At 34.7% G+C, this 24,234-nt stretch overlaps 1 protein-coding gene across 1 annotated transcript; it reads right to left on the bottom strand.

The window, feature by feature from the left end:
* Positions 1-414: 414 nt before the first annotated feature.
* On the bottom strand, positions 415-21,616 carry LOC127107548 (exocyst complex component SEC6). Its single transcript, XM_051044836.1, has 25 exons — positions 21,174-21,616; positions 17,960-17,998; positions 16,700-16,788; positions 16,486-16,576; positions 15,980-16,069; positions 14,808-14,887; positions 14,192-14,284; positions 13,245-13,271; positions 12,994-13,101; positions 10,460-10,595; positions 10,267-10,311; positions 8,419-8,474; positions 7,844-7,952; positions 7,074-7,214; positions 6,794-6,973; positions 5,837-5,920; positions 5,648-5,734; positions 4,655-4,699; positions 3,862-3,940; positions 3,315-3,384; positions 1,515-1,602; positions 1,298-1,387; positions 1,038-1,154; positions 863-925; positions 415-753 (listed from the first exon to the last, which is right to left on the bottom strand). Exons 1-25 carry the CDS (start codon positions 21,303-21,305, stop codon positions 622-624), a joined length of 2,271 nt encoding a protein of 756 aa, XP_050900793.1. The 5' UTR covers positions 21,306-21,616; the 3' UTR covers positions 415-621.
* Positions 21,617-24,234: the final 2,618 nt, after the last annotated feature.

Here is a 24,234-nt window from a genome sequence, read left to right as displayed (position 1 = left end):
TTGCATATAGATTAAGAAAAATAATGATATTATTTTTAGACATTAACTTCATAAATGTGTTAGAAGTAGTGGACATGATACACTTGAGAATACAAAAATTATTTCTATATTAAAAAGTGAGTGAGAATGATATTCATTTTAAAACAAATCATTTTTATTAAAAACCATAGTCATTTTGAAACGAATGTAACAGATGTAATAACATGTATGATTGAGATTGAAATAAGCCATGAAAGAGTTGAAATTTAAAAATGAGTTGGGATGCTAAAATTGTTAAAACTATAAAAGTTGCAAAATTCTACACTAAAGAGAGAGAAAGCTATCTAATAACAAAGACAGTTTTCATTTGAATTTTGTTGATCTCTAATGTTTCAATGAGAAAATAAAACACTTAAGCTAAAAGACCCAATAAAATAAAATAAAATAAAAGTCCAATTTCATTCTATATCAATATATGAGGAAATGAGCTATAAGATCAAATGGCACCATGTAACATCCCAAAAAACTATAGGCTAGAGTAACAAGTTTATTCCATACACCTCTTCTTTGTTCAAACATACTTATAAGCTAGTTCAATAACTAAAAGTAATTTATGGTCTTATCATTGAAGGAATCGTGACATCAAGTGAGTTTACGCCAAAGTCCACCCTTGGAAGCAGTTAAGCACTTCACCCGGGGGAAAACAAAACCTGTCTTTGGAGGTCTTCCATCAATAAGAGAATTTTCATATATGTCTTTGCACTCTTGTATGACCTGATTAACAAGAATAAAAGTGACAGTTCCAAATTCAATAACCTAAGTTTTTTTTGGAAAAGGGTTTTCAGTTCATGATCAAGTAAAATGAACTCTAAATTTTGTTTACCTCCTTGGCATCCTTCCGAGGAATTCCTTCTCGTAGACCAACAAGTTTCTCAACAACTTCAGGCTACAATGACATAAAAACACATTCATCAACCAGGTCAACTCAAAGTACATATCACCATTCGCTTTTAAATCATATAAAAAATTATTTGAATCATATTGGGCATTAGTCTTACCGGGCAGTCAGGTTGATGTTCAAGTATATTTGTATAGATGAGTGTGAAGGTATCGAGGCTCTCTGCTGAAGCAAGTTCCCTCAAGTCGCTAAGTACGCTCACTCTGTTTTCAACTTTCTAATCCAGGATGTTAAGGAAATTAGAGTAAGTAACTCTGAAGCCCAAGGTTAGCATCTAGTAACATAATGCTCTGAGACTGGCATAATATTCGCGTTGTGATTAGAGGACAACAGTGACAAAATGTCTAAAAGAGAACTTACAGAAACACTGATATGTTCCCTAAAAAAGTCCATGATGACCTCCTCATCTAGCCTCATCCGTTCAATAGTTTCCTCCTTGATGTAGTTTTTCTGCAATTATAATTACAAGGGAGACATTCAATTAAGTCAAATGAACAGGAAGCTTCTATGGAAGAATATATGCATAATTTTGGCATAAATAAGAACTGGCTGTTTTTTTTTTTACTGAAAGCATAACCTGTGTTAAAAGACGGTCAACATAAACAACCACTGTTTCCTCTAGGCAAGCTTCAACAAACCTCCTAAAAGACCTTTCTTCAATGTACCTTGAATAAAAGTGAAGTTAAAACTATTAAATTTTCATAATAATCAAAAGAGGGATCAAATTACATCAAAAGATTTGCACACATTTTCAACCCTCAATGTTAATTGCATTTTGGGTATAATATGTTAACTTTAGTCCTTAATGTGACTCTGGGAAAATACTGTTTACCGTTGAAAATTGTTCCCTCACTCAAACTTTGTGATTACACCACAATCATATTTCTTCTTCTTTTATCTAAATCTCATTATCATATTTGTTCTTAGACCATAGAGATTGGTTGTATTCAAAGTTTGAGAATGTATTAATAGTTGTATTCAAAATTTATTTTACTGAACCCACTTTTTGGTACAACTGGTTTCCACCTTCTTCTGTGGTGACATTCTTTCTTTTAACGTCTTTTTAACTTCCCCAATCACCTCAACTGCCATTTTCGTCATCCGCCTCTTTTCTGATGGCCTTTCTGCAAAGGAACCCCGCCACAATGATCACCTCCTCCAGATTAGTCATCCCCAAAAGCTCACTGCCAACAATCTCCCCATGCACCTCCACACACAACTTCAAGTTTCTGCATACAAATCCTATATCAATCAGTATGGCCACATGACGAACACTCTTCACGACAAAGTGGCTGCCTCTTTCAACAGTCCTAGCTCAGTCAATTGCGACCCCAACCGACCAATACGACTGCTCCGTTGTAGCAAGCATTGTTTCAAGAACCGTTTCGGCATTGCTTTTAGTATTCTGGTTGTTGCTTGCATACAAGGGACTTTGGTTTAAGTTTTCAAACATGTTCCATCCCGTTTGTTGCTGCATCTTCATCTTACGAATATTTGTTGGGATTATGAATCTTTGCTGTTTCTGCTTCTACATTCTGTGTTGGCTTTTCCTTTGGTGTTTGTCATGCAATTATTTGCTCACTAGTTATTTGCCACAAAATTTCTCTCAGGCTGATGATAATTCAAGTTATCTGGAAGAGCTAGAATATGTGAAATATCTTAGAAATATTTTGATATTATGTTAGAGTATATTAGTTTATCTCTTATAATAAGTTTCTAATATTAGAGTAACTTAGTTGATCCCCTATAAAATATATATTACGCTTTTAGTCTTTTGTATTAAGTTACAATCTAGTTTTTATACCAGTTTTCTCTTCTTTAGTTTGTGTTGATAGTTGTATATATTTAGAATAGAACATTCCATAGCATACTCCATAAATATAAGGTAGTATATTTCTTATGTAGTGCTATTCAGTCACATGGTTTACCTAAATGTCTCTCTTTCTCTCATATTTAAACAGTTCTAATCAGTTCTATCAAATGGTGTAAGAGCTCCCAAGATCCCAGGAGCCCATCAATGTTAAATCAGTGAATAGAAAAACAAAATCTTAAGGAATTGAGGTTCACGCATAAATGTTTGAGGATGGTAGATGAAGGAGCAATGGCTATTGTGTGGTTTGCTGTCTCCCCTGCTCTCTTCTTGACATGGGTTTACTGGTTCTGTGTGTTGCCTTCTCCGCTCTTATTTCCAGTAGGTGTTGAGTATCATATGCTTCCTGTTTTTTACTGGTCTAACCCAAATTCTAAGATGAAGCTTTCAGGATTACCAGTTTCATCATATATATATCTATATGATAGAGCAAAAAAACTGACAGAATATGGCACGTGTGGAAGAACTAAGCAAAACCAAATTACTGAGACAAGAAGTTCTACTCACATTTTTACATCAGTAAAATAATCGCCAAATGTTGCAACCAAGTATTCAGTAACCTGCCCCTCACTCCATTCTGATATATGCAAAGCAAGTAAAAAAAAATTACTGAGATAAGAAAATTCACCCACTCTTATAAGATTAGTAAAATAATCGTCAAATCCACCCACACTTATAATGTGTAAAATATAAAGCATGTGATTGATTAGATATAAAAGAAAACAATAAATTTACAATTCTTATATTGAACATTAGCAATAGAACAGGGTAATGCTGGATAGCAAGGAACAATGAATTAAAATACCCAATTACTTAGCTGAAACCATAAGGAACTAGAAACCATAATCCAAATTTATCAAATAAATTTGTAACAATAGTGCATAGCCCTATTATATCGTAATGCTTCAGGAAATGAATTTTTTATTAAAGAGGAAGAATTCATTATAGCACAAGAATAGAGTTCGACAATAAGGATATACCCTCACCCTTGAAAAAACTATTAGCATAAACACACATAGGAAGGAAACTAGGTGATGGTGAAAATTTGATGTACCTTTATGGTATAATTTGACCAGCAACTCCTGGACACCAGGATCTTCAAATATTACACTTACTGTTTGATGCACAGCTTCCTAACACCAAGAAGAATATTCAAATTACCAGAATACAATCTTTTAGAAAGTTATACGCAACACATATTCATCAAAAAGATAAATGCAATGAACAAACATAATTCTAATATGAATCGGAAGTAACATATTCTCTAACAAAATATACACATGGTGGTCAGTGAGTGAACTGACATATAAGCATAACAGACAGGCATTCTAGTGCTTTCCAGCACAAAAGACCTTAAGTAGTCTATTTTAGATCCATACTTGTTACCCTTTTTGGAGAATGAATCCATGAACCATGCTCATATATGATATAAAAACAATATGGGAATCATTGAGCAAATATTGGATTGATTGTCTGATTAACAACAATGGAAAAAAATGGGCACCAAGAAAATAGAACACATTAGCAAATAAATTAGCCTGTCAGAGGTTGTTAACATGTAACAATGAGCTTCCTAAAGATCAAAATAAGTTGGTATGGAAGGTAACAATGACCTTTAAATGAGGGAGAGAACTAATAAATATAAAAAAATCTAAAGTAAGTCGAGTTTAAATTTCTTTTCAATCATCTATGCTACAATTTAGTCAAATTTTGTAGGCAACGTACAACTTACAGTGTAGTGAAAATCTGATCTAATCAATCTAAGGGAAACTATGGAAAAACATATCAAGTGATAAATTAATTACAGTCAACAAGTAGGATACAGAAAGTTGCACCCTCTTTCATACCTTAGCAACCTCGAGAAACCCCTTACAAGTATCTTCAAAATTAACCTGCAAAGAAACAGAAAATGTGTATAAAGTCAATAAAAGAATGTTTAGTGAAATAGCAGGGGACTGATGTTCTCTTACTACAAGGATCACAAGGAGCTGATAGACATACAAGTCTCAGACTGTGAATGACAGAGCCCAACTAATAAGGCAGAGGTGGGCTCAAAGTTAGGATAGTCTATTCTAGGAAAAATAAATAAGAAACCATAGATTTAATAATCTGTTTCCATGAAGTATAGTTTTATCTGTTACTAAGTTGTTTTAAGTTTCTGAATTCTGATTATCCAGAACGTTTGTTATTCCTGTTTATTTTATCAGTATAAGAGAGAGAATAGGGAACTTGAGAGCAGAGATAGAGTTGAATTTATGTGTTCATTGCAAATTAATTGCGATTGTATACATTTGATGACATCAGCTATATATAGTTGTGCTTATCCTACAACAACTCTGAGTTGGTTACCGCTGTCATACTTAACATTTTACACATCAGCTAACTACAACAAACCTTAACTTGTTGGTTAACTGTGCTTGTATCCATATTTTCACAAGTACGGCTGGTTAAGCCTGGTCTCGTTTTTTTCTAAACCATTGGATATCAATTTTTTTATTATTTTTAGATGATTTTCAATATAAACCTCATAATTTCTCCCTTCTTCCCCTACCACCACCCTTTCTTTCTCACCACCCACCCCTGATGCCCCTCACCTCCACCACACTTCATGCCCCTCCACCTCGCCGCCCTTACCCACCCACCTCTCACCCTTTCCCCCTCCATCTGAGTCCTAGCCATAAAAATTCGGGATTTTGTTTCCACTTCACTACCACTGTGGTTTCAGCAATAGAATTATGTGAGTTTCACTTATATGCAATAACAAAATAAATAAAATGTCAACAAAGTAATGTTTACAAAAGTAATGAAACCAGGAAAAACAACAAACAAAAGCTCCAAACCTGCTCTGCATAGTTTTGTGGAAGAGCTTCTATGGTGCTATTACTGAGCTCCATTGCAAGATCATAGCAGCGCAAATTATTGTTTATCTAAATAAAACAATAAACTGATGTTATATCAACAGAAAGTACCATTTGGAAACAATCGTGTTAAAATTATAAGCCTAACACTAATTAGAAAACTACACTAACCATAGCACATAAAGGTTCCAGACCAATTTCAGAAGCTGGTTCCTGAAGTCTCTTTTTTTCAGCTGCTTGAAAATCAATCATCACCTGTAAAATAACAGTGTCATCAAAAACGGAATAACTAACATAAGCACTAAACACAATACATTGTGTTAAAGATGCTAAAACTAATTGTTGTACGAGAAAATTATCTTCCAAATTCTACCAGTTTAAGTTGCATTTACCAAGGTCATGGTTTACAACGCATAAAATTATGATGCACATCAGTTACTCTTAGAATTTGAGGTTACTGCCAAACTTATCCAAAAAAACTAGCTCGTGAGGTCAGGATTGCCCCAGCATTTATATGCATTACAAACCTTATCTTGATAGAGTACATCCAAGTCATACCGAGTTCTCTAGTTAGAGAATCAGAAAATCAATATACATCTAATCCGGTTTCTAGATTCTCAGTAGCTCTGAAACGCTATTTTCCTAGGAGATGTAGGGTCTACACCTCCCCCTCTCAACCCAGCACAGTATAGGAGTTGTACTTGTACCGCTGCAGTGGAGGCAGAAGAATTGGTCGAATAGCTGACCCCTTTAGTGGCCGTAGTTTAGCGGATTTCAAAAACGTCAATTCACGTCCATGCCCAATAGTCCTTGAGTGTGGATGATGCGGTCAGCCAGACAATGGATCTAGGATAGATTCTAATACCATCTTAGAATTCAGTTTTAGCCCTAACTCAACCCCACTGAGCCAACTTGCAAGTGAGAACTGTCCAAGCATTGCAAGCACTACAAATGTCAAATCTCTATGTGATCTAGGACAAGACCAACCCCCTAAACAGAACACTAAAGGAGTTGTACCGCTGCAATGAAGATAAAAGGAGGTGGCCCAATAAAAGACCGCAGAGGTGGCAGCATACAAGGGAAGAATTTCCAACTGTGACACTACATCTATATCTTATTTGACATTACCTGAATGGTTGCCAAGGAAATTCGGTATAACATGACATCAGTGCTATTATCTCGGACAATTTGAACTTGCTCTCCAAGTATCCTGAATAGATCAACAGCAGCTGGGGTGTATAGCTTCCCATCTTCAGTTTTCTTTGGGGGCTGTGTTTTATCTGCTTCCAGAATATTCAAGTACCATTTCTAGAATACAGTAAGAACAAAGCTTAATGAGATAAAGAAATCATCAACAAACATCATAGAATACCAAAGCAAAATGAATAAACAAGAAAGCCAAGTTTACCCTTGTTGTAGCTTGCATTCGCTCAACATAAGAATTCATAAGAGGATCCATTGCACCACTCTCAGAGCAGACTTGGGCCAAAGACTCGTCAACCCCAAGGCCAATTAGGTTATCTTGGTATTCAACCACCCAACCAGTTACCTACTTGAGACAAAAAATAAGTATATTTTCACATAAAAGTTCAGGAGGAGAAAAAGAAAATAGAGGTGAAAAGAGAAATGGTTACAATGAAATCTACAGGTAGCAAGGAATTATTACCAAAGTACAGTAATGAAATAGAAAAAGTAAAACTCATTATAATAAAATGATAAATGTATTACAGAAATGGTAGATTCGGCCCAAAGATGGTATTGTAAGGACAGAAGGATATAAATGGAACAGTAAGGGGAAACAAATTAGTTATTTTGATCAGTTAAAATTTAAAAAGGTAGTTAATTAGAGGGGGTGGTGAGAATTATTAATAGGAGGAAGTAAAGCTGTGGATGGAAGCCCTTTGTTAGCAAGAAACCCTAGGGTGAGAGATATTTTATGTCTTCTGTTCATTTTCAGCCAACAAATATTTTCTTTTCTTTTTCTTATTTCTATTGTAAGCTCCGAATACATGACAGTATCACACCATTGTCTGTAATATGAATGAATTGGAAAGCTAGTAAATTGTTCCCAAATGCTAAGAAAAAACATGGTTGGATTTCCATTACATAAGGAGAAGATGACATTCCAAGCATGTGAGGAATAGTAAATTGTACATAAATAAAACTGCAGTGAAATACCTTTAATATCTCGATATTTGTTAATCCATTGGACTTGTCACTAAGCAACCTTAGCATCTGAATAAACCTCTCAGTGTACAAATTTACCATTAGTTGGAATATTTCATATCTGCCCGAATTGAAAAAACAGAATTAGAACAAACAGAATATGTACATAAAGAAGCCTCATACAAACAAAAGCTTCCTTAGATTAAGTGAAATGTATTCAGACAGAATCAAGAGAGCAGCAAAAAGAAAAGTAGAAGACCTCTAGTAGCTATCTACGAGTACTTGTTGCCTAAGTTCACTGGTTGATGAATTGATTTTTCTTTTGCATCTATTTGTTTTAATATGGGTCTCTTTTTTATCACATGACGAAAACCTAGATTTCAATTTTAGGGGTAGAGTAAAAAGGAAAGTGGCCTTTGCTTAACCAATTAGCAACTTGTAGTTCATGAATCGAATATGAATTATACAAGAGTTCTATTAGAGTTCAATTATTAGCATAGTAGTTCATAAAGAATATTAATAATATAAAACTATTCATTATACACAACAAATATCACACCTAAAAAGAAAAGGTAGTATATTCAAACCTTGGAGGAAAGCAGGGGGCAACATAGTCATAGATATCTCCAAGTTCCTCCCCAATCTGTATACCACAAAAGTAACAAGATTGCAGCAGTAATCAGTAACAGGGAACAAAACTGGATCTCAATTGCAGGAAGCAAAAATGATAAAATTCAACAATTTACCAAAACATTTACATTGTAAATAAACATGAGATCTAGAGAAGAACTATCTAATGAGTAATGAATTTGTACCATTAACCAGTTAGTATAATAGACTTCATCACATCAAAGAATGGAGGGAGAGAGAGGGAGGGAGGGGGCGGAGAAGGCGGCTTAAATTTTGATGTATTACCAGAGAAAATAAATGATAGAATATAATTTTCAGCAGTGTAACGTGTCAACTCTTAAATACAATTATATTAAGTTAAACTCAAACAGGATTCTGGCATTTTATTTGCATGGCTAGCAGCTTCAAACAGGCTCTGAAATCTGGATGGGATATAGCTTTAAAACTCATAAAGGTTGGGGGTACCGTAGCCCTATTCCTTTGAGAACAAAAATGGTGGTTCACTCCCAAATATATAACCTTAATTGGATTTATTTTGTAGTGAGTCAGTAAGTTTACACAACTCTTTGGATGATAGTTGTTAAATTAAACTACTTCTATCCAACCAGGGGGGGTACTTTCATCTTCAGGGAGATGCAGAAAATTGGTTGGCAAATTAAACTACTTCTATCCAACCAGGGGGGGTACTTTCATCTTCAGGGAGATGCAGAAAATTGGTTGGCAAATTAAACTACTTCTATCCAACCAGGGGGGGTACTTTCATCTTCAGGGAGATGCAGAAAATTGGTTGGCAAATTAAACTACTTCTATCCAACCAGGGGGGGTACTTTCATCTTCAGGGAGATGCAGAAAATTGGTTGGCAAATTAAACTACTTCTATCCAACCAGGGGGGGTACTTTCATCTTCAGGGAGATGCAGAAAATTGGTTGGCAAATTAAACTACCTCACAGTCACCCGTCCAGCCATTTCATTTGCATTCAGTGTTGTAAGTCAATTCTTAAACACACCTTCTCAAGAACATTGGGATATTGTGATACGGATCTTGGATGGTGCACCAGAAATAAGTCTAATTTAGAAGAACAACCGACATAGTCAAGTATTTGGTAATTCAGATGTTGGTTGTGCAGGTTCGTTCACCCATTGATAAGAAGTCCACTTCTGGGTATTGTGTAATTGGAGGAAAATTAATATTCTGAAATAGTAAGAAACAAAGCTTTTGGTTGCAAGATCATGGCATTAGTGGCTTGTGAGCTTATTTGGTTGAAACAGTTACTCAAAGAGATTAATCTGATTTTTGATTAGAGGACCAAGCATATTGAAATAGATTGTCACTTTATAAGGGAAAAGATCGAATCAGGTAACATAAATTGAAAGATGTTTTCACTAAATTCTTGAGATGTCCTTGAATCAGTTACATATGTAAAAAAATTGGTGCATACGATTTATATGCCCCATCTTGAGGGGAGTGTTAAAACTAAATTCCAATCGCCGAAATAAGGATGAATAAAATAAAAGTGAACTGGAATAAAATAAATTCCAATCCCATTCTATGACAGCACTATAGCATTATTGCATGACGGCCACATACGGATACATGTACATTGTGGATTGTTAACTATGAATGTCACTACTATTCCACAAAAGCATTTTTGGGTATACAAATAATAGCTTGCATGATGATCCATCTATCTAAAGAAGAAGACAACAAATAACTGATATAGGCAGGGAGAAAGAGGAATAAAATTAAAGTCATTGAGGAAAATGTAAACATCTCAGAAGCTTAAATTCAATTAGCCTAACTTACCGCTCGAGCTTCCTCTAATGCTGCTTTCAGGTCCTCAACCACAAGCTGATTCATAAATGAAAATGAAAATGAAATAAGTTGCTTATAATAAAATGAAGAGTTATGAAGGTGTGTGTTTGAGACAATCTGAGTGTGTGCGTTTTTTGAAGCAGGAAACTGGAGAAGGTGTTGACCAGTAAGACTTAGTGATTACCTCATTTAGAAGTTTGTTAAATCGTCCTTCAACAGTCTTCCTAATTTGCTCGTAACACTTATCCTTATAGCCTTTCCCCTGAACCTTCAATTTTTGTTGTGTTAAATTATTCGAAGCCATTGCGCTTGAAGATTTTCTGTGATTCGTTAGCATTAACAAAATTAAGTAATAACAGAGGGGGAAAGGAGAGAATTTTCCTTTTTGCAGAACACTTTCGTATGGGGGAAAAAGTATAAACAGATTAGTTTTATCGATAACATTGTATTGGAAATGATCCTTGAATTTTCACTCTTTTTTAATCCCATGCCAGAAGGACCCTAAGAAGACATTATTAATGTTGGGAAGTATCCACAATAAAACTCCAGGCAAAAGTGTCATGACAAAACAAGCAGGCAGAATGTTTTCAAACCACTACCACATACAGATTTACATCTAAAACTCAAATGATTGTATTGGAAAAAGAATCAACAGATTCGTTTTATCGATAATATTGTATTTAAAAATGATCCTTGAATTTTCACTCATTTTGCTCCATACCAGAATGACACTACGAAGACATTATAAGTTAGGAATATCCACAATAAAACAACAACACTGCAACCATACGAATTGCCAAGAAATATGGCCTAGATACTTCTTATAAACTTTGGGCAGCTCACATCATACATGCTAGTTTTCTGAGGTAAGGGTAAGACTTAAACTCAAATTCTAAGATAGTATCAAAGTATATCCTATATCTATTTTGGTGTTGTTTGAGCATCGGTAGCTCTGGGCATGTGGAAAAGTTCCACATCACCTACAGATATGGCCTAAATAGAGAGCTTAGAAGGATTGAGATATTCTCCCCTAAATTGCAGATTTTGTGGTATTTGGTTAGGCTTTAAGCCTAAGTTGTTATATGCGGAAGTAACTTCCAATTGGCCTCTAAGGTGTAATTGGATGTGAATAAGTTTTCTTGAATGGGGTTTTTAATGAAGAAGTGTACATGGAGTATCCTCAAGGGTTTGAAGCAGATAGATAACAGCCTAGTTTGTAGATTGGATAAGGCTCTCTATGAGCTTTAACTGGCTCCTGAGAGCAATAAATGTCCCCCATCTATGTTCATTTACTTTGAATCTTTTTATATTGTTTGCAGGCTTGTATATGTTGATATAATTCTGACAGACAACTCTATTCAGCTCACTCAGCGCCTTATCCACCCAATGGAACTTGAATTTTTCTCTCAAGCAAATTGGAGAACTTGACTACTTTATCAGTATTAAGGTTATGTCAATGATAGCTCTCTACTGCTTACTCGGTCCAAATACATTTGCGACTTGCTAGAAAGATCTAACAAGGCAGAGACCAAAAGCATCCTTTCGCCAATGGTTGGAGGTTGCAAAAAACCTATACAGGGAGCAGACCATTGCTCAGATGCTACTAACACGAGATCTGAAATCATTTTTGTTGTCAACAAAGTATGCCAGTCCATGTCCCATTCTCTTACATTGTACAAAGGTCAAAAGAATTCCTTTGTACTTTAAAATGCACTTTAACAGCTTTTTCTGATGCCGAGTGGACATCTGACCCTGATGACAGCTTTTTCTGCAGACTTAGTTTCTTTGTGGGCCAAAAAACAAACATTTGTTGCCGGATCAAGTACCGAAGTTCAGTACCACAGTTTAGCAGCCCAACTGTAGAGACTGTATGGATTCAAACTTTGTTGGGCGAATTGAATAGCACTGTGACTCTTTCCCATAATCATATTTTACATGCAAGGACAAAACACATGGTACTTGACCTTTTTTGTTAGAGAACAAGTTATCAACAAAAGTTTGAAGGTGCTTCGCATTCCCTCTCGAGATCAGTGTGCAGATCTTCTCACTAAACAGGTGTCTTCTATAAGATTTCTGCTTGAGACAAACTCAAGGTGCTTGACCTCCACTCACTTGGCCAACCACCTTGACCTTGAAGGGGTATGTTGGACTACAGAGTAAGGGATATTGCAGGTAGCACATTCTATTCCCATGCAGCAGTTAAATCCAGTTATTCAGCTGCTAACATAGCTATCGGTAACTGAATCAGTTATTTAGTTATATCTGTAACAGAGAACCTCTAAGGATAAATACATTGCATCATTCAGAATGATCTATCAATTAAATCACTCTCAGTTTTCATATTCTCTGAATTAGTAGGTATCAAGAAAAGTACAGATATACTTTTTGAGAAGTCCCAAGTAAAAAGATGAAATATTTTAATTATATTTATAAAAGTAATAATTATCCTTCCAATATTAGTTTCCAAGTTATATTAATGGATCCCTGCCTTTGTTTTGGATTATAAAAGAATTCATTAGAGTATAGAAAGAAAGAGGTATACGGATAGATGGTAAGGAATCATCTTAGAAGAATTAACAACAAAAAAAGTTACAGCACATTTTCAAGCAAATCATGCACTAAGATGGCAGCTAAGGTTGTTGGTTTCATTATTAAAGATTTTTAAGATCCCAAAAATATCAAGGATAATGGAACTCAATTCAAACTACTATAACATACATGGCACTTCTATGAGGATTTGTGGCTGATGCCAATGCACCATCCCCTTCAGCCTCAGCTACTTCCTCTGCAACCTGTTGATCATGGATTTCTTGCATTTCAACAACCCTAGAATAGGTAAAACACAATGAAAACAAGATTACAGTGAATTTAGAAATTCCAATCATACAACCTATCATTTAAATAAAGATATAATGAAAGGAATGAGAAATGGAAAAAAATTTAAATGCAATTGTCTATCAGCAACATACCGTAAAGCACGAACCAAAGTTTGTGGGCTGCAAACACGAGGAAAAATAAAATAAGATAAAATAACATGATTAAAATAAAGGAGAGAATTGAGGATTGTACCACAATCACAGTATATAACTTATGCTTAATGCAAAAGTGTTCAAAGAATTTGGGCTTAAGGACTAACTCCAATAACCAGTGAGGATTGCCGAAACCTTATAAAGGCTATATAGGCCATATCTCTAGCCGGTGTAGGAATCTCATGCTCATGACTAGACATCTAAAGTGTGGATTAATGAGAGAGGAATAACAAGATCTCAACACAACCCTTCACGATCAAGACTGAACATCTAGAAGATGGTAAAGATGTGAGTGCAATAGTCGAGACATTGGCCCAATAACTATTTTAATTTTGAAATAGATTCTGTTACCATCTTAAAATTTGGATTTAAGACCTAACTCACCTCGCAAAACCAACCTGTAACCTATAAGGTGAGGATTGCCCAAACTTTATAAAGGCTACCTAGGTCATACCTCTTTGTGGCATTTGGCTTGCCTTCATGGCACCCTCCAACACCTTCACTGTGTTGGGTTTGAAGGGGTGGATTTAGCCTCACATTGCTCAAAGATATGGCATGTATTGTGTTTTTAAATGGGGTAATCCACACCTTACAAACCAGTTTTTAGGGATGATTTAGGCCCAACCCACACATTCTAAGATCTCTAGTCAATGTTGTATACCACATCTTCTCACATCCAGGAAAGTACATCCGAAGCATGAACAAATATGGGAGGAATAACAAGGATCTAAATAAGGGCTAATACGATATAGAAGAAATTTGTAATCTAACAAGCATAAAACTTTTGAATCTTAAATATCACTCAATTGATAAAAGTTCAAGCATTTTCGTAGTAAAACAACAAGCAACATTATTTGATGCATTCATATTCAAGATATGAAACAAACCTTTCTTTAGATAGTTTATAGAAATTGGCAACATGATCCCATAGTGTCTTCTCAAAGTTCTCCCATGTTCTGTCTACATCTTCAAAATATTCCCTAAAATAAATACAAGAATAAGATGTTAACAATAGATACCTATAGAAATTAAGTCCATAAGTAGTTGTGGTTGGATAGTGTATATTATTGTTAAAGAGTCCTACATTGGACGAGATATGGCCTGGAAACATGTAAGATTGAGCTAGGTCCAACCCAAATTCTAAGATGATATCAGAGTCTATCCAAGATCCGTTGGACCACCAGCTACCAGGTTTCCGCTATCGGACCACCCAACATTTATATCCACACACCAAGCACAAGAGTGCTGAGTGTGAGGGGGTATTTTAAAGATTCCCCATATCGGATAAAATATGGCCTGAAAGTATGTTTATAAGTTGTGGCAATCATCACCTTACGAATGTTTAAAAATGAAGAAACCACCGATTAAGAACACCAGCGAGTCAATGCATAATTATAAATGAGGGATTGCGCATATTGAAATTTACTCCGAACTAAGTGGTTGCCCCCTCCAGGGTTCTCACAAGCCAGTGAATGGGGCAACAGAACTTAAGTAGACACAAACCTCAGCCTTCCAACTTCTTCCTTGTGAGATGCTGCTGCTGCTAATGCAAACCTTCGCTTTCCATCCAAAGCTGTTAACCTCTGCAAAATAAATAAAAAATTAAAGATATTATGGTATGTCAGCTATAGTTAAAAGGGCACATTTTATGAGGAGTGAATAGGCTAGAGTGGTTATAAGCAAATAAAAGAATAAATAAATGTAATTGAATGATAGAATAGAATAGAATAGACTTTGAATGTAGTTTGAAGTCTTAACCAGACCTTTGAATATTGTAGCGCAATATTATCTTACCGAAATCTTATTGAATGGCGTGAAGGATGATGTAAGGGCTGACTTACATGTTGGCTCAATATTTTTCACTCGAGTTATCTATCGGAACTAATGGATTTGGCTCAATTAGTTGGGGAAAGAAATTGGAATTTGGCAGAGTGGGGACATCTGGGGAGAACCTCAAGTGGAGGATGATAAAGAATAGCAGTGAAAGGTTTGCAACATATCGTAATTTCTGCAAGGACAAGTAACGACTCCGGTACATAGTAGGAAGAGAGAAGGATTAGGATTTGCTACCTTTAGGGAGGGAAAGTCCCTTGACTTTCTCTCTATCTCTCTTATATTACTCTCTTTCTCTCTCACACACATCTTAAGTATTATTTTTCTTTTATTTATTTCACATATAAAACACCTACATAGGAAGAAAGGGTGATGACAACAACAAAAAGGAGGAGTTTTAAGCAACTAGAAAGGAAAAAAAGAGGTTGTGTTTTCACTATGAAAAGGATTTTAGCCAGGGCTTCTTTGCAAAAATGGACATAGTAGAGTGATGACATAGAACGCGCAGAAGGAACAACTACATAGGAAGAAAATGTCGTTTAGTGGCAAGATTCACCCTGAGAACGAGGTGAAACCCCTAGGCAGGAGTATCACAAATGTAACCAATTCCCTACCCATCTCGCTTGTTAGGCTTAGGGCCAAACTGGGTGTCTAACACTCTCAAATTCCCTGAGTGTAATTTGTTCCTCTAGCTCATAGTGCGCAGAGTGTTCAATAATGATAATTTTTTTCAAATCTTTGATATCAGTTGATTGTATCAGTAAAATAGAAAATAAGGCTGCAGCCAGACTATTGTTTAGGATAAAATCAATATTGTGCAGTATAAGTAAGACCAGCCTAACCTCGTAAGTATTGACAATTTCTTTGTCATCAGTCAAAGAATCTCGAGCCTCCGCTGCCTCAACAGAGATGGACATCATACCTTCAACATCCTATCAGAAGACCAAGAAGTCAGCAAAAAACAATAAAAGATATGAAGTATGACCTGTATAAATGCAACTAGGTTCCAAGTTCAAACCGTGTTTACTAAAAACTGTGGTAATCAATTCCATTCCATTCTACCAATGGTAGGTTAATTAAATTATGAACCTTCGACAAAGTGAAAGCAACACTTTAGACAGAAACACTCAATACAGAACTGCATTTAACCATAACTCAACAGGAGATAAAGTGATAGAGAGAAAATAACCCATTTTGTTATAATTGTAGGTGATAAGTTCAGTCCTACAGGAAAAAACAGGGAGGGGAAGTTCTATAACAACTCTTAAGACTATGAAGTAGAATGAGTGTTGAGACTAGCATTCTCTTAATCAATACTTAAGGGTTAGATTAAAGACAGAAAAAGCACCTTCAAGGTTGTGTTTAAGTTATTTCTTGCATTGCTAAGTATCTTTATCTGGTCATGGTTGTCAATTAATGTTTGGCATTCCTGACATAAACTGATGCACCAGGAAAATCACAGTAAGCTAAAAGAGAAATATATCAAAAGTGTGAGTTTACAAAAGAGAAAACACCCACTCTCAAAGAAGTCAAAACAGTTTCAGTCTATCTCATTAACATACTTCTCAATGGAGAGAAAGTTTTCCCGAAGCTGATTTATTGTCTTCTCAGAAAAGGAGAGTGATTTCAGTCCTGCCTGTGACTGCTCAACCTGCAGTAAAGTGTTTTCAGGCAAAGCACGAAGATATGAGATTGTGGTGCCCGAGTTGATTAAATATAAAGTTCAGCTGAGTGTACAATGCAATTCATGTTTAGTGGCTAGAGTCTAGACTTTAGACATAAAAATGAAACAGTAATCTCACAAATACTACCAACCATGCCATCTTTTGTTATTAGAATTAAATATCTGCTGTCCAAGTTTTGAGATATTTTGAATATAAACTGCCCTTCAGTTTAGGTGCAAGGTAGTTGTTGCTTGTTACCCATCATTAGTCTATGTTAACTGGTGTTTGCCAAAGGAGGAGTGATAATAACAGAGCCAAGGGGTTCTTTAGAAGTTAGATCATGTCGGTCTTTTGCTTTCATAGACTGGTGAGAGCATCTTTTTTCTTTGGTATTAACCTATTTATCATCTATATTAGTTCCTTACAGACTCCTTAATTCAAAAAATCCTCCCATAACGTTATGGAATCAGTTACTTGCTTTTCTATCTATAGTTCCTATTTACTGATAAAAGCTGCCGAGAGTTTTGAATAAAAACAAATGTACTAAAACTAGATAAACTTCCTCATCAGTAAGTTAATTTTGCAATTATAAAAAGCTTTTCAGTCAATGACACACTTTTGAACAATTTGGAAACAATAGCATTTTCCAACTACACGGGGTCAGTCAGTTACATGAATTAAATTAAACTACTCTCTCTGTTCCTTTTTAAGTGTCTCTTTTTTAAAAAGTTTTGTTCCTTTTGAATTGTCACTTACAAAGTTTAAGGTAATATTAATTGCATTTTGTCAAAATTACCCCTAGATAATTATTACAGAGAGAGAAAAAGTAAAATGAATGTAATAAATAGTTAAGGATATTATAGATAAAAAGAGAATTGTTGTTGAAAAAGTAACAATAATGATTAATTTTCTTGGTATGTGTAAAAAATCAAAAAATGACACTTAAAAAGGAACGGAGGGAGTATTGTGTTTTGTCAAAAACTTTTCAGAAAACAAAATAAGGTATAGTCCAAACATTCACAATGACTTTGCAGATGATGCACAACATTTTGCAACAACAAAATAGTCTTAAGGTTTGCAGTTACTAAAAGGTTAAACTCTTTCAATAACAAGCAACTAACCAGATAGTATTTAGTTGACCAAAAGGAAAGAATTTACCTGCTCTGCAACCATTGTACTAAGCTGTGCGTCATTGGCCTGAAAATAATCAAAAGAAAAACGCTCTGTCTCAGGCAACAAAACTTTTGTATAAAATAGCTGCAACAATAATAAATGATTAAGAGTGATACAACAAACAAAATTATCAAATAATTTTAAGTGTCATTACACACACTCCCAACCATAAAATTATTACATATAAATAGGTCATGGCTATAAGCTCGAATAGGTAACCAACAACAAATAATTAAATATCTAATGAAAACTGAAAAACACAACATACATATAATTGGCGGAATTTAAAATCAATAATCTAAGAAAAACTTGTGATACAGTTATAAAAAAAAATCTAAATTTCATTTAGAAAACGGTTAATTAAAAACATGATAATTTACAATATGATACTTTGATAGTATTGGTTTTTCAGTGAGGTAGTTACTCCAACATCCTTTCTACATTGATCATCTAACAGAAAACCCTCTATTTCTAAAACCTAAACAAAAATCCATCCTATTTTATATATAATATGAAGCACGGACACAGACACGGACATCAGACACGCCAACAGTGACACGTCGACACCGGTAATAATTTGAAAAAATAATAAATTGAACGTAATGCAGAGTGTCACCGACATGGACACCGACACACCTTTTTTCAGAGGTGTTGGTGCTACATATATGTTACACAGAGATCCACATTTACTCTTTTTCTGTGAAATAGAATAAAACACTCTTACAGCATATTTGGGTTTGTGATGCATTATAATTTCCCTTTGTTACAGTAAAAAAATTGAAATCATTAAATATTTGATCTGTAAAAAATTTAAGATTATGTTAGAATAACACCCGAATAAACAAGAAAACTTTAATTTCATATCTTCAAAATAACAAGAAATTAATTTGAAATTATTGGGATGAAAAGTTATAAAAACCTAATTATTTGAATTACTAACAAATCAAAACTAATTTCTTAGAATCAATTTTCAAGGATCGAATGATATGAAGAATCCGGTTGAAATTTATCCAAACATAGTCTTAGTATATAAAATAAAAAAAATTGCACAATAACAATCTATTTCTCTAATTTTTTCAATACATATTAACTACTTATCATTCTCGAAAATCCTAATACATTGATTTTACTCATCTTACTATTATTTTATGTGACAATTTTATTATTTTTTATTGCAGTGATTCTAAAATGATTCTCTGTTTTGAAGATACAAGACTACACTCTCCTATGTTTCTCCAATGTTACTACTATAGTAGATTAATATATTCTAATTTTGGCATTCAATAGTTTAGATGTTATTTTAAAATAAAAAAATAAAAAATAATAATAATATTTTGTGTTTGTTCACCATATTGAAAATCTTTTTTATAAATCGCCAATCGAAAATCTTTTTTATTTCAAAACAGCTTTTCATTTAATGTAGTTTTTAGATGATTAATATATTCTCTTTTTCTAATTGTAACAAACGTAAAAACTCCTAAAAGTGATTCAAGTATGGGTACTCCAAAACTCATGTCATACCCGGTACTAGAACATGTAGTGTTACACTTCCTAATAAAGTTGCAATTGATTTTCGTTCTGTATGCTGCCTAAGCAAGGCAAACAGCCTATCCTCTAAACCATCTACCATTGTTTATGAATCTCCTTTGGAATTGGAATTAATCAAACTTTTAAAGCTTCTGCTAAATCACAATACTAAAACCAATCACTTCAAACAAATAAGAGATGCGGGGGCATATATTTCACCATCTTTCAGAAATAGTTAGGCATCAACTATAGACTTAATCATAAGTTGTTTCCATAATTTCTTTCAAGCACATAAACAAGCCTTATATCATAACAGGGTTGTCGATGGCAGATGACGGTCCATGGCAGAGAGCCAAAATCCCACCATACCGGCCGCTTGGCGGCGCCGTTATAACGGACTATGGTGGAAAAACCCGCAGTATTGGCCGATATTTACCACAGCGGTGAGTCCGAAAACCGCCATATATATCCGCCATAGCGGCCATGGGGCCGCTATTTGATAACACTGTATCATAAAAGATATAAACTTGAATAAACTCTTTCAAATATGCCCCCATGGTCTTCATATATATATATGAGGCTAGCTTTGATGCAGAATCCTCTCACTATTCAGTGTTATTGTATATCAAAAACTAAGAATAAAATCCATCCCTTCCTTAAAACTCTATTGTATAGAACTCTCAGTTATAAATTTAGATTAGCCCCTGGCTTCATCTCCTACCTGATCAATACAAAGTGTTCAGTGTTGACATTCTCAGATTGTAAAAAATAGTGATTTGTACAAATGATATGCGGGGATATAGTCGCTATTTGGCAATGCAACAACACTTAGGCTTCATTCCACTAAGTAGGGCCGTCTACATAGATTAAACAACGCCACGATGTTCAGTCATATATCATGCATCTATCCGACTCATTAATCTATAGGTCTTTCTTAACAGTTTATGAGATAGTTTTTCTAAATTTTCCTCTACCTCTAGCTATTTAACAATACTATGTACTAATTCATGTATCTTGAAATAATAGTGGTTTGGTAAAATTATGTTACACTATAGTGCTGTGGCAGCTATTTGACAACGGCATCCATCTTTTGATAAATCAAAAACCACATCTAAGTCTAACAAATATCCGGTCCAAAATCGGATTCAAATTAAAGGCAAACAACTATCACAATAGACACAGCTCACATCCTCTATGTTTGGATTGACGGACTGGAGCGGAACATGATGGAATGGACTTGAGTGGAGCGGAATGGAACATAGATTTCATCTCATTGTTTGTGTATTTTTTATATTTTGACGGAATGGAACTGAACAAATTAGTTCATTCTATTGCATACACCCCAAATTGGGGGAATGCAAATTGAAAGATTGGATGGAATAAGATAGAATAGATTCCATCATATTTCAAATCGCTCCATCCATTATTCGCAAATCCATACGATAGAATCTCAGTTCATTTCATTTCATTCCATTATATTCCATCAATCCAAACATACTATATCTACCAAACCAAAGCCCAACAACACAAAACGAAAGCTCCAAGCAGCTCAAACGGAAGCTCGAAAATCTCAAAACACTAAATAAGAAATTCAAGCAAGCACATAAAACAGCAAATTATATGTAAAAGAACAAGAAAAATAAAAAATAACTGAATAAAATAGATCTGATACCTGTTGGCGTGAAACGTAATCAGCTTTGATCGATGCAATTGAATGAAGAAGCTCCGGAAGAGGTAACAGCTTCGCGACCTCGCGAACAGATGCTTCCTTTGCTTCCACACCGAGATCCTCCGCCATCATCATGTTTTCACGGAAACAAGTAAATCACACAGATTAACAATTCTTCAAGGATGCGGAGATTTTCGAGTTCGTGCGCACGAATTTGTTTCTGGTGATTCTCGGAAACTCGAAATGAGCGAGAAATTGAGCAGGATTTTGAGAGAATTGAACGCGCAATTGAAGCGTTTGCAGAGAGAGAGAGAGAGAGAGAGGAACTGCCAATGTGAACAACAAATTGGTCAGAAATTGGTCATGGCTGGCAACTGGTGAGGATAGACGAGTAGATTAGTCGATGAGAGCAGGGATGAATGTTGTTAGCATCAATATTAATTTGATACTGTTTTTGTATAATTTAATTTATTTATTTTTATGTGTTTCAATTTTGAGATTTTTTTTTAAATAATCATATTTTTAAATAAAATTTTAAAATAATTTATTTTACATAAATAACCATATTTTATGAAGTACGCGCCAGTTAGACTGACGCATATGTTTTTCATTAAACAGAGGCGTCAATAGCTTGGGCGCATGTATTGGTACATGCATGTGAAGGTGTCACGTGCAATGGCGCATGCATGTGTAGTCATGTGTGTGCGCCACATGTAATGGCGCATGCATGTGTAGTCATATGTGTCAATGCTCAATCACTCATCTATATACTTACGATATCTCTCCCATGATTTTTCACACAACTTCTTACCCTCCTTCCACTTTCCTTCAATCTCCTTCATTTTTCTTTAAAATATTTGTATATTCATACTTGTGTCCATATATTTACAAGAAAAATGTTTATTTAATTTTTTCAGCAGTGCAGCCTCCGATGAAGATCTGACTTTGGAATGTAGATACGTTCGAACATCTTAACAGGACCTTGAACCGTTAGTTAGATGGAAAATTTGTAGATGGTGAAAGGATCAAAAGATTTCAATGGCTTGATACAACGTTCAACCAAAATGGAGAAGTTCGTTTATGGGTGGATATTAAAACTGACATAGACGTTCACACGATGATGTATACTCACAAAATTGTTTTGATGGTTGTAATCGCATAGTTATGTTGTTTATGTGTTGTACTTATTTGTGATGATATTTTATTTGTGATGATATTTTAAAATAATCATATTTTTCAAATAAAATTTTAAAATAATTTATTTTTAAAAAAAATTACGGAAAAAACCATATTTTAGGAAGTATGCGCTAGTTGGACTGACGCATCTGCTTTTCATTGAACAGATGCGTCAATAGCTTGGGTGCATGTAGGGGTGTTTAAAACCAAATCAACCCAATAGAAAATCGCAAACCAAACCAAATCGAAATCGCAAAAAACCGCATTTGGTTCGGATTCGTTTGGGCCATTTTTTAACAAAACCGAACGATTTGGTTTGGTTTGCGGTTTGTATTTTGCAAACCGAACTAAACCAAACCAAATTGTATTATGTTACAACTCAAACTTCACTTATCCCACATCTAACCCAAACCTCAAACCTAGTATGTCTTAACCTTACAATTACAAACGATTTTCTCTTACTCACACTTAGGGTTTCAATTTTAACCTTTTTAAATCTCTCATAATAGTATCACACATTCTTCTCATCTTCTTTTCCATGTAGGTCTCGCCTATTCTACTCTAATAAGTTCTCTCTTGTGTTCTTTCTTTTTCATCTTTTATGTTACTGTTTTCTCTTCCAATTACGTTTTTATCGCACCTTTCTTCTCAATCTCGCATCTCTTATGTTCTTTTTTTCATCTTCTTTAATCTCCCATCTCATATGTTTTTTATGTTTTATTATAATGTCTTTGATATTATTTTATGCTACTATTTATATATGTTTTTATTCAACTTTTGTCTAATCTGATTTTGTATATTTAATGAAACATTTTTGTCTAAATATGATGAGTTTTGATGTTATTTAGTAATGTATGAATGACAAAACACAAAGTTATGTTATTTTATATATAGGTGTATGTATGGCTCAATAAAAATATTATAAAAAACTGAACCAATCCAAACTGTATTGGTTTGGTTTGGTTTTATTTCTAAAAGTCAACCGAACCAAACCGAGCCGCGTGCTTTTTTCTCTTGTGGTTTGAATGATTTTCATCGCCAAAACCGCACCGCGAACACCCCTAGGCGCATGTATTGGCACATGCATGTGAAGTCGCCACATGTAATGGTGCATGCATGTGTAGTCATGTGTGTGCGCCATATGCAATGGTGTATGCATGTGTAGTCATGTGTGTGCGCCACATGCAAAGGCGCATGCATGTGTAGTCATGTGTGTGCGCCACATGCAAAGGCGCATGCATGTGTAGCCATGTGTGTCAATGCTCCACCACTAATCTATTATACTTACAATATCTCTCCCATAATTTTTCACACAACTTCTTACCCTCCTTCCATTTTCCTTCAATCTCCTTCATTTTTCTTTAAAATGTCTGCATATTCATACTTGTGTCCATATATTCACAAGAGAAATATTTATTTAATCTTTTCAGTAGTGTAGTCTCCGATGAAGATCCGACTTTGGAATGTAGATACGTTTGAACATTTTAATAGACCTTGAACCGTTGGTTAGATGGAAACTTTGCAGATGGTGAAAGGATAAAAAAAATTCAATGGCTTGATACGACGTTCAACCAAAATGGAGAATTTCGTTTCTGGGTGGATATTAAAATTGACATAGATGTTCACATGATGATGTATACTCCTTACAAAATTATTTTGATGGTTCTAATCACATAGTTTTGTTGTTTATGTGTTGTACTTATTTGTGATAGTATTTTATTTGTTGTAGTTTCTTGTGTTGTTGTTTATGTGTTGTATGTGTTGTATTTGTTTGTGATGGTATTTCCTCACAAAATTATCATATGAAATGAATGTTGTTTTTAATATAAAGGAAAAGAGTTACAATTAAAATTATCTTGTTGTGCTTGTTTCAACACTGGGACAATTA

This window comes from Lathyrus oleraceus, chromosome 7, assembly GCF_024323335.1.
Source record: "Lathyrus oleraceus cultivar Zhongwan6 chromosome 7, CAAS_Psat_ZW6_1.0, whole genome shotgun sequence".
In the NCBI taxonomy this organism is placed as follows: domain Eukaryota; kingdom Viridiplantae; phylum Streptophyta; class Magnoliopsida; order Fabales; family Fabaceae; genus Lathyrus; species Lathyrus oleraceus.
This window is presented reverse-complemented; position numbering and strand designations above follow the sequence as displayed.

What these genes read in the sequence shown, in the direction of transcription:
- LOC127107548 (XM_051044836.1), bottom strand. Translation starts at nt 21,305, where the DNA reads ATGATGATGGCGGAGGATCTCGGTGTGGAAGCAAAGGAAGCATCTGTT. An exon ending in TTAACAAACTTCTAAATGAG is followed by an intron (nt 10,312 to 10,459) that starts GTAATCACTAAG and finishes TTTATGAATCAG; the next exon opens with CTTGTGGTTGAGGACCTGAA. An exon ending in CAAATATCGAGATATTAAAG is followed by an intron (nt 7,215 to 7,843) that starts GTATTTCACTGC and finishes TGTCTCAAGTAG; the next exon opens with GTAACTGGTTGGGTGGTTGA.